Source organism: Tenebrio molitor, chromosome 7, assembly GCF_963966145.1.
Source record: "Tenebrio molitor chromosome 7, icTenMoli1.1, whole genome shotgun sequence".
NCBI classification, from domain to species: Eukaryota; Metazoa; Arthropoda; class Insecta; order Coleoptera; family Tenebrionidae; genus Tenebrio; species Tenebrio molitor.
Window position 1 is genome coordinate 170,400 of NC_091052.1, and position 15,987 is coordinate 186,386.

At 32.4% G+C, this 15,987-nt stretch overlaps 1 protein-coding gene across 2 annotated transcripts; it reads right to left on the reverse strand.

The window, feature by feature from the left end:
* Positions 1–1,402: 1,402 nt before the first annotated feature.
* LOC138135610 (putative carbonic anhydrase 3) lies at positions 1,403–14,622 on the reverse strand. Of its 2 annotated transcripts, XM_069054382.1 has the most exons (7): positions 14,421–14,622; positions 7,480–7,518; positions 5,966–6,115; positions 5,782–5,902; positions 5,583–5,688; positions 5,298–5,522; positions 1,403–1,632 (listed from the first exon to the last, which is right to left on the reverse strand). In XM_069054382.1, exons 1-7 carry the CDS (start codon positions 14,563–14,565, stop codon positions 1,435–1,437), a joined length of 984 nt encoding a protein of 327 aa, XP_068910483.1. In that variant the 5' UTR covers positions 14,566–14,622; the 3' UTR covers positions 1,403–1,434. The 2 variants fall into 2 exon arrangements, with proteins under 2 accessions (XP_068910483.1, XP_068910484.1); XM_069054383.1 differs by lacking the exons at positions 7,480–7,518; positions 14,421–14,622 and adding an exon at positions 6,220–6,397.
* Positions 14,623–15,987: the final 1,365 nt, after the last annotated feature.

The window sequence follows — 15,987 nt, forward strand, 5'->3', positions numbered from 1 at the left end:
GTCTCGTTCGGGATGGAATTAAGTTAAACTGGACTTTATGAATTTAAAATGTTTAACCACATTTTCGGTTTATTCATTTCCTGAAGATCCTGAGGTTTTAAGATTGTGACGTATTTCGAAATCACCCTGTATAGGACTACCCATTTATGGGCAATGAGCAATTTTTATTTTTCAAATGGTAACCTGCGAGTATAATTGTTTTTATTGATTCTGTTAGGTTTTTTTTAAAAGTATACTCTTACCAACAGATTCAGTTACTCTTGATCACACCGTACGTTCTTGAATATAGCAATAAAAATATTATCACTTACCACCCCTACGTTCTGATTCTACAGAAATATTTGTACATTTTTGTACAAATTTGTGAATAGTACGGTCACGATCAATAAATTTTGGACACTAGTGTCATCGTGCTGTCATACCTTTATGTATTTTTTTTTTTTTTAATTGCCATTCCCGTTTTTTGCCATACGGCTTTTTACGGTACCTTTCGGTCGGCCGTTTTTTCCATTCCAATTTCCTTGTTTCTTTGCCTTCTCAGTTGATGCGACGGGGCTCCGGGGCACTTTCCCCGGCCACCCACGCCCATTCCACCTCACATTCACAGACATACACAACAACATTTATACACCCATGGGCGCCTTTTCCCGACGGGACTCGAACCCGTGCTGACCTCGCGGTGGTGGCCGAAAGAGTGTTGATTCTTCCTTCCACCACCCTACCGTCAGCCCCGAGGAGACATACACAGTACACACACATCCATGGCCCGGCGGAGGTCCCTTCCTTTGAAAAAATCCTCCCCCTTCGGTGGGATTCGAACCCACTAGCATCGGGACCGCGACCTCGGAGTACTTTCTCCGACAGCCATGCGGCCACCGAGCATTAATAACCTTAATTTTGATTATGTCAATTTTGAAAATATGAATGTCAGATTTACCGACAAAACATTCAAGTTTTAAAAATCAGACAAATGGAATAGAACGCGATTTTAATTTAAAAAAAAAATTGAAAATAAATAAATAAAAACTATAAATATAAAATATTCTTAAAAAAGTAACAATTAACAATATTAAATTATACCGGGTGACTATTAAAATTTTCACTTGGACTTGGCTTTGAACGAGTTATAATTTTTTCTGTTACTTTAGACACACGCAAGAACGAACGACAAATCTCAGTCAGTACAATTGAAACATAACCTACAAATTTTGCGCGGCATCAGTATAACATGAAATGTCAAACTTGTCAGTGTCTAAGGTGCAACGGAAAACAGAGAATGGTCCGTAGCCAACCCTAAGTGAAAATTTTAATAGTCACCCGTTAGTAACACACATCCTAATTTGCACTCTCTATGATAGACCAATTATGTATTATAATTATCAGGAAAATATCTACATGTGTGATAGTTATCAGACAATTTTAAATTCAGGAAAATTAAATACATATTAATAAATTAGCTACCGTTGATATAATAAGTAGTATTTGCCAAAAGTTATTTGACCTAATAGAAGAACCTCCAGAAACAGGACTTGAACGAATTTGAACTCTTCTACCATTGAGTTTTTGTAAAGATCGATAATTTTTTAGCAATTGTCGATTTTCGTCTCTTTTCAGCGTTGCAAAAGATTTGATCTGAAAAAAATTTAATTAGTCGCTCTTATTTACTTACTTACCTATTTAGTGTGTACTGTCTCGAGCAAAAAATTCTGGTTGTCAATGTCATTTCAAAATTTGGTTAGATTGTCACAAATTTAAAAATTTCCCTGCCTGATTATGCCCACGTCAACAAAGTGTCAAAAAATTAATTAATCATTGTCAATTAATGTCATACAACATGGTGATAGGTCAGGTCAGGTCAGGTCAGGTTTTAAGGTTTAAGACCGTTCTATAATAGAACATTTTCCATTGCGTCAAAGCATGATTTTGACGACCAGTTTTTTTTGAAGTGAAACTTTTTATGGGACGGTTTTGAAATTCTGATCGGCAACCTTTTTGTGTGACGAAAAGTGGTGGGGGTAAACACTGTTGGATCGAGTGGGAGCAATGTCTCGCACAACGGTTGCGCCAATATTTCCATCTCACTTAAATGTAAGTTAATCTGTTTAACACGATACAAACATCCCTTAAAATTGTGTATACTTCTGTCTTTGTCACACTCACGGCATTTATGGATAATGTCCTCTCTTTTAATTTGGAGGCTTAAAAATGAACAATGAGTTAGAGGTCTTCCATTATCTCGTGAACCAGCGCAGAACGGCCAAATTTGTTCGCTGCGTTAGATACTGGGCGACCCAAAAACAAATATTTTTATTCTCAGTCTGGCTTTCGAGTAGTATAGCTAGTGCGTTATCTCTTGACACGCGAGATGCGCGGTGGGAGGAGTTTAGCAGGGAGAAGGAGAACTATCGGCAAAGATCGGTTCAGCAGCAATTCAACAACGACGATTTTTTAGAACGGGTGGGAGCCGTTCGTGACTAGTCGTCTGAATTTGGTCTTCTGCGCAACTTTTACTCGCGTGTCAAGAGATAACGCACCAGCACTACTGGTGTTGTGTTTCCTTACGTTTTCGTTGTGTTTTTGGCTTTAATTTGAACAAATCAGTCTTTATCAAATTACAATAATTATAATATTTAGAAATATTTTTAATTGAAACATTTTCATTTTGAGAATTTTCGAAGGATGATGTTTTTTTTATCCCTAGCTGACTCCGCCCTCGCGTAGGTTTGGTTCACGACATAATGAAAGACCTCTACGCATTTCGATATTGTTTAGTGTTATCGTTGTTTATAATTTATTTTCTTCATTAAAATATACAATTTTGTTGTGAATATGCCTAAGTTAGACGCAGAAAGAACAAGGGAAATATAAAGTTATGGCTGAAATGCCTACTACCAACTTCATTGTATCAAATGAATAATAAACACAATCTATCCTATTTAAAAGTGATTGATGAATAATTACAATGTTTCCCTGTAATACAAAAGTTTGCCTTCTATCGTGCGTCTTTACGACACACGACTCGCGACACTACATGCCAACGGAACCAACATTTTTCTATTTATGACCTATGGGCCATTTAAATCAAAATACGGGTATTGGTTTATTAAGTTTTTAACTAGTACTCCTGGAAAGTCCTCAGAATGTGCGCAATTTTTCTTTTGCCAATAAATGAAAAAACTGTTGTTCTAACTCGGTAAAACGAAGTTTATAACACGAATTTATTTTGTTACGTGCTACAATTTTAGAGGGTTTTTGGCTTTGGCACGAAAACTGTCTTCGATGCTGCGATTCAACGTGTCACTAACGTTACTTGACCACACTTGTTCAGTCCTATCAACCCTATTTTGGTAGGCAACAAAAAATACATGATCCCACATACAGTGAGCGGCAAAAGTATGGAATAAATTCTTTAAAAATTAAACAAATTTTTTTTCAAAAAAATCTTTGGACAGGTCAATTTTAGTTTATAAAAATACATATTTTAGTACAAAAAAAATTCCAAGCAGTCATTTGTTTTCGAGTTATGACGTCATCGACAGTTTTTTAAAATGGAAACCCCCTAATTTTTTTCTTGATTCTGATAGCCCTTTTCCCCTTTTAATTGTCTAAACGCCAGTATAAAAAAATTTGTTATCTTACATAAGGAAATTTTTGAGAAAAAAAAATTATAAAGTGGGAAAAAATAAATTTTATAACGAACAAAAACAAGTCAAAAACTGTGTTAGTAAGTACTTAAAATTATGGAATTAAATGTTCGAATTGCCATCCCCTTGTTGACAATAAGCAAGTTTATGAAGAAATTCCCCGTTTTAGTTTTATCTATCGCATCCAATCAAAATGAAAATTTCTATACGTTGTGTTTCTGTTAAATGAGTCATTTTCGAAAACGTTTTGTAAAATGAAATTGACAGTAACATTTGACTATTTGATTTACCTACTTGATTTTGTGACCTGTTTTTGTTCATTATAAAATTTATTTTTTCCAAATTTTTTTTTTTTTCTCAAAAATTTCCTTATGTAAGATAACAAAATGTTTATGCTGTCATTTAGACAATTAAAAGGGCTATTAAAATCAAGAAAAAAAATAGAGAATTTCTATTTAAAAAAACTATCGATGACGTCATAACTCGAAAACAAATGACTGCTTGGAATTTTATTTTCTATTAAAATATGTATTTTCATAAACTAAAATCGACCTGTCCAAAGCTTTTCTTGAAAAAAATTTGTTTAATTTTTAATGAATTTATTCCATACTTTTGCCGCTCACTGTATAAGTAATAAATTCATTTTTTGGATATCCTAATGAAAGTGGCCCTTTTTTACATGCATAATCGTACTGGAAGTAGCACTTTTTAACACGAGAAGTCGTAGTGAAAGTATGTAGTACTTTTTTGCATCATTTTATTCTATCTCATTGAAGATGATTGTCAAAGCATACCTTTTTTTTTGTAATTTTTCAATAATTTTTTTAGACCAAATTTCTCCACTTACATCGATATGCAAAAAATAGTGTGTACAGGGTGAGTGAAAGTCGATGTCTCAGCTCTATTCATCGATTTTTTTTTCCCAGAAACATACCTATATTTAAAAAGAGCTAATTTTTCTGAACAAATTTTGTAAAGAAAAAAATTTGCTGTTTTTCCGTCAAATAATTATAAGCAAATTTGTAAAAAAAATACATATCAAAAATTTGCAATCGTCACGATTTAAACAAGATAGCAAATTTTTTTCTTTACAAAATTTGCTCAGAAAAATTGCCAAAATGCCAAAATATATGTATGTTTCTGGAAAAAAATTCAATGACGTCATTACTTCAGTTTCCAAATATGGAAAAATATGCAAATTTGATTTAAAATGGACCTTACTCAATCCCATTTAAGAACCTCTTTTCAGATTTTTTCTATCGTCTTTCCTTTTCTTTTAATGGAGCTGAGACATCGAGTTTCGCTCACCCTGTACAACACGTTATGAAAATCTCTTTTTTTCACTTATTTGCTTGATTAACTCGGACTACGCCCTCATTAATCAAACTACAAATTCATGAAAAAAAGTATGACTTTCATAACTAGTTGTACAAATAACTACATAGTAGTTCAATGTTTGGTTGTACGTTATTCTTCTTTGTTTCGATACTGAAACATTTAAATTCACTAATTGTAAGTCACCGAAATAGTAATTTATTATACAAGTTTTATAAGACAGCATTTTGCCCTTGCCCCCTTTGAGAAGCCGCCACTGCTATATCGTGTGGCGACTAAAGCGTATATGTTATAAAATAGATTTATGAAATAAAGAACCTGGTTTTTAGAAATTGGTAAAGTGTTGGTAAACACTGTCCAGATTATGCCTTCATTGCAGTTTGGTGTTGTAAGTGAACCGTTATATCGATAAAATCCCGCTCTATCCCGAGGTAAATAATCATCTACATTCAAGTTCATTTGTTCAATCCTATTAATTTTGTTGTATACTTTATCTATAACAGTAATTAGAGGCTCGAACTGTCTGTTGTCGTCTGGAGAAAACTAAAAGAAGTTATTGAATCAAGTTAAGTTATTTCACGCAGAAAACGTCCAATTACGTACGTAAAATAGAACAGAAAAAACGGCAACTCCACCAGTGTGTCTTAAAGCTTGTGAAAAATTTGCATATCTATTCGCATAAAAGACCAAATGAAGTTCCAGAGGAAATCTAAAAAATATGTACGATCAATCAAATTTTCCTTACAAAAAACTTGTGACATTGTTCGAAAAACACAGTTTACGGATGTCACGTTTAAATCACCTTTTTCCTTCAACAGTATGTTCTGACTTCCAATGAAAATGCAAATTATCCAAAACAAATATATGAGGCAGACCTCCTCCTCTAACTGTCGGCTGATTTTGAACATGAAGTCGTATTTCCACTGCAGCAGTTATACATTAAAATTATAACTCCAAAACTAAAATTGGTACAGTAAAAATTTTACTTGAATGCCCAGTATTCTTCGAGTGCACGGGATAAGTGACATCGAATTCTTCAAAAATAAGAGACGAAAATGTTTCTTCTTGAGCTGTGTCACGTGATAAAGCGATTGGAGATTGTTTCGTTCCTTCTTTGCATTCAACTGGCCATTCGTCTAAAACACAGTAAAATATTCCTTAACATTATACATTGGGTATAAGCACATAATCCTCTCTGGATATCATCGCTAAGATGTGTCGTAGATCAATAATTAATTACTTAAAGCCACTCCTAGAGATATTGAAACCGTATTCATTGTGATAAAGTAGCTCTTCCTACGAGTTTGTAATACAGTATAGTCAGATATGATTTGATAAACGCTGTTCAAAAATCAAAAAACCCTTGTAGTGCAAATAACACAAATTTTTCATGATATTTTCTATTATTCATCATAGTGACAGTTGTCATTTGCACCACAATGATTTTTTGATTTTTGAACAGCGTTTAGTTATTAAACGTAAAACAACATACACTAATTTTTTTGTTAAATATCGAGCGATCAAATGAATTTGTAATCGAGTCATCCATGGATTTGAATCCGTATGTCTTTTACGATTGATATACCTACTCGTAACCTGTGTTTCAAGCTGTGTTTATTGGAACGTAAAGTTCAAGTAACGACATACGATTTCGGATTCATGGACAAATTAATTTGATCGCTCTTTAAGTTATTGTTACAATTTAATTATTATTATTGTGATTTATTGGTTTTTGGTGTATTTTTCTTTTTCTCATAATGCAAAACTTCTAACAGAACACATGACGCTACATAACCCTAACAGTGTTATTATGTTGTTGATTATTCACTTAAACATTGTCACTATTATTTCCTCATTGCCTAGGTTGGTGTTTGTGGGTGACAAAATAAAAGTAAAAATAATCAAAAACACATACTTTCAAATTTCTCAAAAATATTCAAGGATGGCATGCAAAAGGGATACATCGATATTAAAATAGAAAGTTACACTTTCGTAAGGGGGAGAATAAAAAAATTATTTTGAAATTAGCAGTAGAAAACCAGTAACACGAAATAAAATGTACACCTTGTAAATCCCTATGGCTCATCGATAAAAAAAACTCACTGTATGCACATGTGCATACAAATACCCTGGTATTTTCATGGTGCATGAATACTCGCTAATATTCGTCGGTTGCTAGGTGATTTCTGTAAACATATTAATGCATAATATGATTGGTTGAAATTTTCTGAGGGAAATAGTCAAACGTAATGTAATGTGCAGATTCTAAGGTACGAAGGTGTAGAGTATTTTAACGTCGCATCGTATTACGAGTATTAAAATTTCTACGAATGTACATAAAATTCATAAGAATAACTATGTATATTAAATACAATTTTCGTAGCAGATCTGTGTAAAAGGTCATCGTCATATATTTTTTTTTTCAATACAGTTAGTTTAGGTATTTATTTTATCTATAAAGGCTATTAAAAACAAAAATAATAGAAGGATAATTATTTACCTTCATGTAGATAACTCCAAACGTTCGAAGACCGAACTCCTGTAAAAAAAAGTATTTAATTTTTATGTGTTTACACAACTATCATACAATAATTAGTAGAAAATGGTAACAATGGAAAATGTGTATTTATGTATTGATACTGAAAGCGATTTCATTGTTCTCGGAGGAATTATTGTGTGAAGTATTTGCAAAGATCCAATAAGAATTTTATATAAATAAATCTTGCAATAACAACTGTCAACATCAAAACTTCTATAATTTGAGTATAGTAGTTTATTTAACGAGTTCGTGTGTAAATTGAGCTCTTTATGGCATGAGTGGGCCAGTTTAAAACGCGAGTGAAACGAGGCACACGAGTGCCATAAAGAGCACAATTTACACACAAACAAGTTGAATACAACGTTTTTTTGTTCGATGAACCCCTTAAAGGCTCCAAATCGCGTAAAATCTTTAAAATTAGCTTGACGTTTCGTTTTGACAAGTTGTGACATTTATCAAAATCCGTTCACACAGGAGAAAATTCTCAAATTCTGACAGTGTCGAACAAAAAAAATATTTTACGTATGAAAGATATTTTTTAATTCAATATTTTTTTAACAGCCGTAAGAAAGTTACGAATTTTATTCCCATTGGAATTTGTTTTCAGCTTTATTTTCCTTAAATGTTCATAATCATAACATTAATCATATTAAGCAGCAAATGCGTTTAGTCTAAAGCGATCTTTAAAAGAAAATATGGAAATGCATATCATATATCCACATTAGCTTCGATTCAGCGTAGTTATCACTACCTTGCATTAATAATGAGAAAAACAAATCATACATGCACAATTGTTTAAGTTAAGGTGAACAAGAAGTAAGTTTAAAAAGTTTTTTGTTAGAAGTAAGAGTAACAATGACATGACAAGATAAACAATAATAATTTAAAAAAATGGAACGTGACATTTAAATTGTAAATATAAATTATTACCATTTAAAAGTGACATAAAACATTACTTACTTGGATAAGTAAGTAACGACTGTTAAAGTTCTGTATTAGACTGCTTCCTCGGAGAGTCTCTGATAAACTATACTTACTAAGCAATGGACTGTCAGCAAACTGCCCCACGTTATTGAACGGACAACATTGGTATTGCTCTTGAAATTTCCTATCCGTTCCACATCCCTCTTTCAATTTGAACTGTACAAAATATTAAAATTTAAAAAAAAGTCAGAGAAACATGACACAACAAGTTTGACATTTTTGAGGCAAGCCTTGAACGGCAAAAAAGTACTTTTTCTGTCGCTGAAGTAACTTTAAAACTGAGTTTCTATAGGTAGATATGCATAATAGACATTTTTAATTTTTTTGTAATTACAGATGCATTTTAGGTTGACCAAAAACATCAATTTGAAATTATTGACTTTTTTTAAATTTCCGTAAACACATGAACTACATTTCAACATCAAACGAGGTCAAGAAATGTGATGTTTTTTCTAATAACCAACGTCTCTATTGGACCATGTCACCTTATACAAAACAAGTTGTTTTACAGTATGTTAAACAAAAAAAAAATTGTGTTTGGGTTAAGGCTAGTTTTAAAACTTGAATTCCGTTTGACTGACTTACTCGAAATAAAAATAACAGACATTTTTATAGTTCTTAAAACATTCTTTGCATGCTGTAAATATACAGGGTTGCTATAGAGAGTATAAAGTATGGATACAGCAAAATATTTTCAGAATTATTAATGAAAATAAAGGTGGGTTACATCACTGAATTCACAAATTCACTGCCCTCAGGTAAATTCGTATTCTTATCTGAATAATCCCGTATATGCTTAAAAAAACTTGTTGACAAAACTAACCTTTATCATTCACCCTTTATTAATAAAAACAAATTGTCCAACCGGCCATTAAGATAAAAAAAAATATATTTTACCGAAACAACCTTGAAGTGTTACAACTCGGCGAGTACTTAGCAGCTGTTGCTTTGATGAAGAACTAAAAATTATTCAATTATGCATATTAATCTGGTGCAGGAAGTACTCTATTTTAAAATAATGACAACCATATTTTACTTACTACCAGCACAATGAACAATTTCATAAAAACAATTATGACAACTTATAATAATCAGAATTGCTGTAATGGCATCTAACAAGTAATCAGATCGTTTTTTATGAATGTTTAAATATTTTAAACAAAGCACTATACAGTGCGTTCGTCAAGTTCGGAATAAATTCGATAAAACTGTAAGTATTAATTTCTGAGAAAAAAAAAGTGCATATTCTTCAGTACATACTTTACTTATGTTGACAGCTTGTCATCTCCTAATTATGACGTCATCAATAATTTTTTTCTTCTCTTTCTGATAGATCTTCGTACTACCTAAATGACGAGTGAAAAAAATTGGTACCTTATATAACAATTTTTTTGAGAAAATAACAATTTTTATTTAAAAAATTTAATTTAATTTTTAAGATAAACATTTTTTTTTCTATGGGTTTAGTTAACATCGAAGATTTATTTTAATAGACCAAACAATTTAGAAGATTTGCGGCAGAGGATTCGCACTGAAACGGAACAAATAAGGTCTGACATTATTGAGCGCAGTGTACAAACTGTCGGTGACTGCTAAATGGTTGGCGGGAGGCAATTTGAACATTTCCGTTGAATTTTTCTGTTACTGTTAACCTTAGATGTTTGTTTGTTTTTGTTTGAGGTCAATTAAAATTTTTACAATAAAAATTAAATTAAATTTTTGAAGTAAAATTTGTTATTTTCTCAAAAAAGTTGTAATGTTGTAAGGTATCAACTTTTGTCATTCATCGTTTAGCTAGTACGAAGGCCTATCATAAAAATGAGAAAAAAGTGGGTATTGTCATTTAAAAAAATTCTTAATGACGTCATAATTAGGAGATGACAAGTTGTCAACATAAGTAAAGTACTAAGGATTACGCACTTTTTAAAAACAAAGTTGACTTTTTCGAGGATTTTTCTCAAAAATTATTATTTAAGATTTATCGAATTTATTCCGAACATTACGAACGCACTGTATGTAGTTATTTAGGTATCAAAGACGGTAAATGGGTTTTTCCAATCAAAAGTATTACTATTAATTTTGAATCTGATAAGAATCAAATATTTTAACACTTCATTGCATTGAAATTTGCAACAATTATTTAAAAAAAGTGTACTTATGTCGTGAAAAAGAGAAAACTCTGTTTCTCCGAACAACTGCTACCAGAAAAGTAAAAATGGTGCGACAATTTTGTTTTCCTATTGTTAAGGTAGGGCAAACTGACCTAAAATGACATACCCAATTTTTTTCCCCCATAGTTTCAAAGGTTTTGAAAATAAATCAATCGTAAAATAAACATAATCCTACTTACCCATTACTTTTGGGATTTTAATTGCTTATTATTGTTATTAAATCATACTTTGTTGGGAGAGGTATTTTTCCGTCAAAACTTAACATTCATTAGGCTGACGTTAAAAGCTATCTATGTGCATTATGATAATGTAATAGGGATCAAGATAGCTTTATAAACCGTATTTTGGGTTGAATTTTTACCTGGTCGGGCTCGTCATCTTACGTGAATAATCCTGTACATGTAATTTCATAAACTCTATGGCGCTTTTTATTTGGAAATGTCATGAAAGGTCAACGAGCTGCGGCAAAATCAATGTTTTCTCTACTTGTCAACGTGGCTTTTAGTTTCATGATTAGCTACACAAAATGTAAATAATTGAGAAATTCCTTACTTTCTTTACTATAACAACGGAATCAAAAAGTCGTTCAGTCCTCGTTGTAATATACCTACTTAGGTACAGGTGTTATAAATTTGAATTTATTCAACTTCTAGTAAATGACGTAAAATCTTGCAAATAGAACCATTTCATCTTAAACTCGACACAGTAGTCAATATTGAGATTTCCCTAATTCTTTGGACACCCTATAGAAATTTGTTTGCTCAATAAACCCTTTATATTCACCGATATATGTATGTACAGTCGTTGACCAAAATAAGATAGGACAAAGTGTTACCTTAGACAGTTTCACAATTCAAATATTTGTGTAGTGTAACTGAGACGTATGTGTCTCAGATTACAACTTGATTTGACTTGACAATTGATTTACAAAAAGTTAGGTTATGTTTTTTCATTTGTCATCTCGTCACTGTCACTATGTTCAATTGAATGATTGTGAGTTTTTGAAATACTGTCGAATGATGACACTTATCAGAATTGTTTTTTTATTTTTGACACTTTTGTTTCCTAAGAGATGGATTTCGCAAAAATATCGAATTACACAATCGAAATTTACTTTGTCCTATTTTATTTTGGTCAACGACTGTACCTACGTAATTACCATACTAATACCAATAGATAGTCCCTAGCAACTATTTATACCATTTTTCAATATTTGTATTATTTGTTTTCAATAAATTAATATCCATTTTTCCTTTCATAACGGTAATAAATAGTATATTATGATACAAGTTTATAAGGAAGCCTTTAAAGCACGCGCGACGAGTTTAAGAGCACGACGCGTAGCGGAGTGCTTTTAACGTCGCAAGTGCTTTAAAAGCCCTTATAAACGTGTATCATACGCTATTTTTTATTATACCTGCACTACAATCTGAAAATTATAACAAAAAAAGTAAATTGAAATACCTTGTCGGAGGTAATGTGTGTCATTAATCGTTGATATAGAAATGGTCAATTGTTGTTGTTTCGTTGCTATCATAAATCGTGTGTCAATGTCTATTTATCATTGCTCAAAATGTAGGTGCATTTGTTGTTACCTAAGCAACCCTTAAAGCTTTAGTGTTTTAAAGGCCCTTTTTCGCACGCATTTTAGTGTCAAAAACAGGGATTATGATGCAGGTATAATAAAAAATGTTTTTACCGGAATATTTTCCTATTGAATTAATGCTGCACGTAATTCTCTACAAGTCTACAACATTCAATAATTTCAAATGTAACTGAGTGCATACAAAGTAGTATCTCAACACACTTGAAGGGCTCTATACAAGAAGTCCCTAACGGCCGGTTTCATAATCCGACCCTAAAGTCTCCTTTAATAAAATGCGCCTTTAAGGTAAATCCGACTTTAAAGCTAAAATAAAGGAGACTGCATTTCATAAACGCAGACTATCGAAACATTAGTTAAAATTTGCATTAGTTCGAAAACGAATCATCCACCGTGTTTACGTAGTTATTTTCCTAGGGAATTCTAGGGAATTTTACAGTAAACGTTTGAAAGTTTTGGTAACTCGCAACTGTTTCCCTGGGACTTTGAAATGTATTTCGAGTATTTTAATTTTTGTTTACATTCTGCATTTTACATTTTGCTAGTGGAGCAGCGCCAAATTAAAACATCCGATTAATAAAAGATTGCGACCAAAAAAGCCAAATCCAACTTTTCAAGTGAAGGAATAATTTGATAAATGTAAAACAAAACTTGTATAAAATAACATCCTACACTTGAAGAGAAAAGAGGAAAGAGAACATGAAAGGAAAAAACTGTTATTATTAGACTTACAGATTGAATTAGCAAGAAAACAATTGAGCAATAAAAACTAATGAATTCATGGAATATCTTTATTTTCTAAATACCTATACAGGGTCTCTCAGAACTGGCGGACCAAAATAATACGGTGAATTCATCATCTTCTGGAAATAATAGGAAAAATGTTCAAAAAAATCTATCTTAAATAGTGATTAGGAAAGAAGCAATTTAAACTGACCAATCCTGTTGTTGATGTTAAGTTACCTATTAATTAGTTTTCCTGCTTTATTTGTAACTATGGATACATTTCAAATGATGCATATGCATTGTTGGGTATCCGCATTGTTTGTGCATTGGTGCAATGACGGACGTTTTTAGGTTATAGAATTTTTCAGGTTATAGTAGGTATTTCTGCTAGGATGTTCCCTATTGGGAAAACGAACTGCGTACTCCTGAGGAGCAACTGTGGCACTCTCATCACACTGTCCATATAAGACAAGCATATCAAAATATTCTGAAGCGGTAAACATTACGCGTTTTTAATGACTTGTCAGAATTGTCAGAAATAATTTATTATGACATAATATTCAATTATAATGTCTTTGCAACAATCAAATTTGTTTCGATAGTTACCAATATAATTTTTTAAGGTCATTTTATATCTACACGCGATTGGTCAATTAAAAACGTTCTTATTTTAAAATCCAATGAGGGTGGATTTTTTTAAATATTTTTCCTGTTATTCCCAGAAGATAATGTTTCACCGTATTATTTTGGTCCGCCAGTTCTGGGAGACCCTGTATTATAGGCTATAAGTTTCCGAAATGTTAATTTATAATCAATTGAATTATTGGGTACGAGTACTTACCTACTAATTCACAAAAAAGCAGCAATTTGTTGCAGTGTACTAGCAAAATGTCTCTTGTCATGTAATTGAGGTTATGTTCCCCATTTAAATCCACCTTTAACGAGATAAAAGGCCGACAACGAGCTTTTAAAGTTAAAGGAGGTTTTAAGGAATATGAAACACAATTTTTAGTTAAAGATAGTTTTAAATTTAAAACCGCTTTTAAAATACATTATGAAACCGGCCGTAAGCCACATTTTCATATTCGGAGATATTTGAGATTGCATGTTTCATTTGATCTGCAAATCACATTGTTTTGATTTTGATTAATCTTTTTTTATTATAAAAATTACTTGTGTCATCTGTTATATTATCGCCAAATTTCAAGGTAAAAATCAACAATGAATTCAGAAAAAATATACAGGGTCTTTCAAAACTCGCGCCCCAGGAAAAATGAGGAAACAGGAGATGTCAATGTCAAATTGAATTTGTAATAGAAAAAGGTAAAACCTTTATTTATTTGGTTACAATAATGTATTCAGCCCTTGATTGATGATAATAATTTTTGGGGAATGTGGGCGTTTAAGAAATCTCCTACCTAGAATCTCCTCCCTTTCCGCTTCGGTCTTCGTTAGTTGGTTCGACAGTATGTGGGTGAGGCACACACCACATTTTTTTATTGGTGCCGCAATAGCACACAACAAAATAAGTGCTATGGCTCTTTGAAATTCACGAAAAACCATTTGAGCTTTGAAAGTGGCAGGCACGACAAGTCACACTTTGATAAAATAAAATCCTACACTTATGTTACCGACCGAGAAAAAACAGATACATCTGAGGCGCTAGGTGACGCCAAGAAAATACGTTGTATTCTTTGTACGTTGTCATGGCCATCTAACATTAAACTATGTTATGGCCATTCCAATTCCATTAAAATGCGCTTCGTATGAAGTATGTTATGGATAAGTCATGGCCAACTGTATCAAAACGCTAGGCGCTTATTATGGCCGTCCCACTTGGTTTGAAAAAGTGTTCCCGTCGAGTAGGCCTAGGAGCGCAAGGAGTATAGAACTGGAACGTACCTACAGTGGCGCCCTCGCGGCCTCTAAATTAACATTAGGAACTGATTTGACACGGCTTCCTAGATTAGAAAGAGACTTTTGTCTCTTATACGGCTGCGTGAGTTCATGAAATGTCTGTTTTTTCTAGCTTTTTCTATACTAACTCCCTCTATTGATCCGTTTTGTAAATTTTTGCAAATTCGCGGTAGTAATTTAAACATCACAGGAGTTGGGTGTTAAAAAGAATTGATGACACGAATGACAAAATAATGTCACCAACACTTTAATTGTCACTGTTTCATTCTGCGTGTTTCATTGACAAATATTTTTCTTGTAAACTGCTAAAATATGTCTGAAATAAGGAAATGTTGTGTAAATAATTGCAATTCACATAATTTGAACAACATTTCGTATCATGGCTTTCCCGCAAATTTGAGTTTGAATTTAAAATGGAAACAAACATTGATTAATTATACTGGTAAGGTGTAATTATCCTCATATACAAGTATAGGTATTAACATTGTTGCACTGATATATGTTTAGATATTCCCAATTTAAAGGAATATTCACTCGTATGTAGCGAACACTTTAAGCCTAATGATTTTCGTTCGACCACAAAGCGGCGAATGTTAGTTACAGGAGCGATACCTTCTATATTTAAGGTATATTTATCATCATAATAAAACCAAATTTTATGTTAATACAATTTTAGTCTTCAAATGATGATATGAACATAGCAACTAATATTTTGGAAAACTTTGGATGTTCTTGTGAAATCGGTACTCAAACGACAATCAAGTCTAACACTATAAAAGACTTGTTCTATACAAAATTGTGTTTGGCACAGAAATTGAAGCGGTTGCAGATTCGCTACAACAGACTCAAAGAACAAGTAAGAGTAAGAGTGGAAAAAGACAAAAATAATTCAGAGTGGAAATGTATGCAAACAATTAAAACTGATGCCGCTAATATGAATCCCCGAGCCATATTTATTTTGGACCAAATTAAGAATTATAGCAAGAAGGTTCCAAGATGGTCAGAATTAACCATTCGCCAGTGCATTGCGTGGAGATATTCTTCCCCGAAAGGATACGAGTTTCCAAG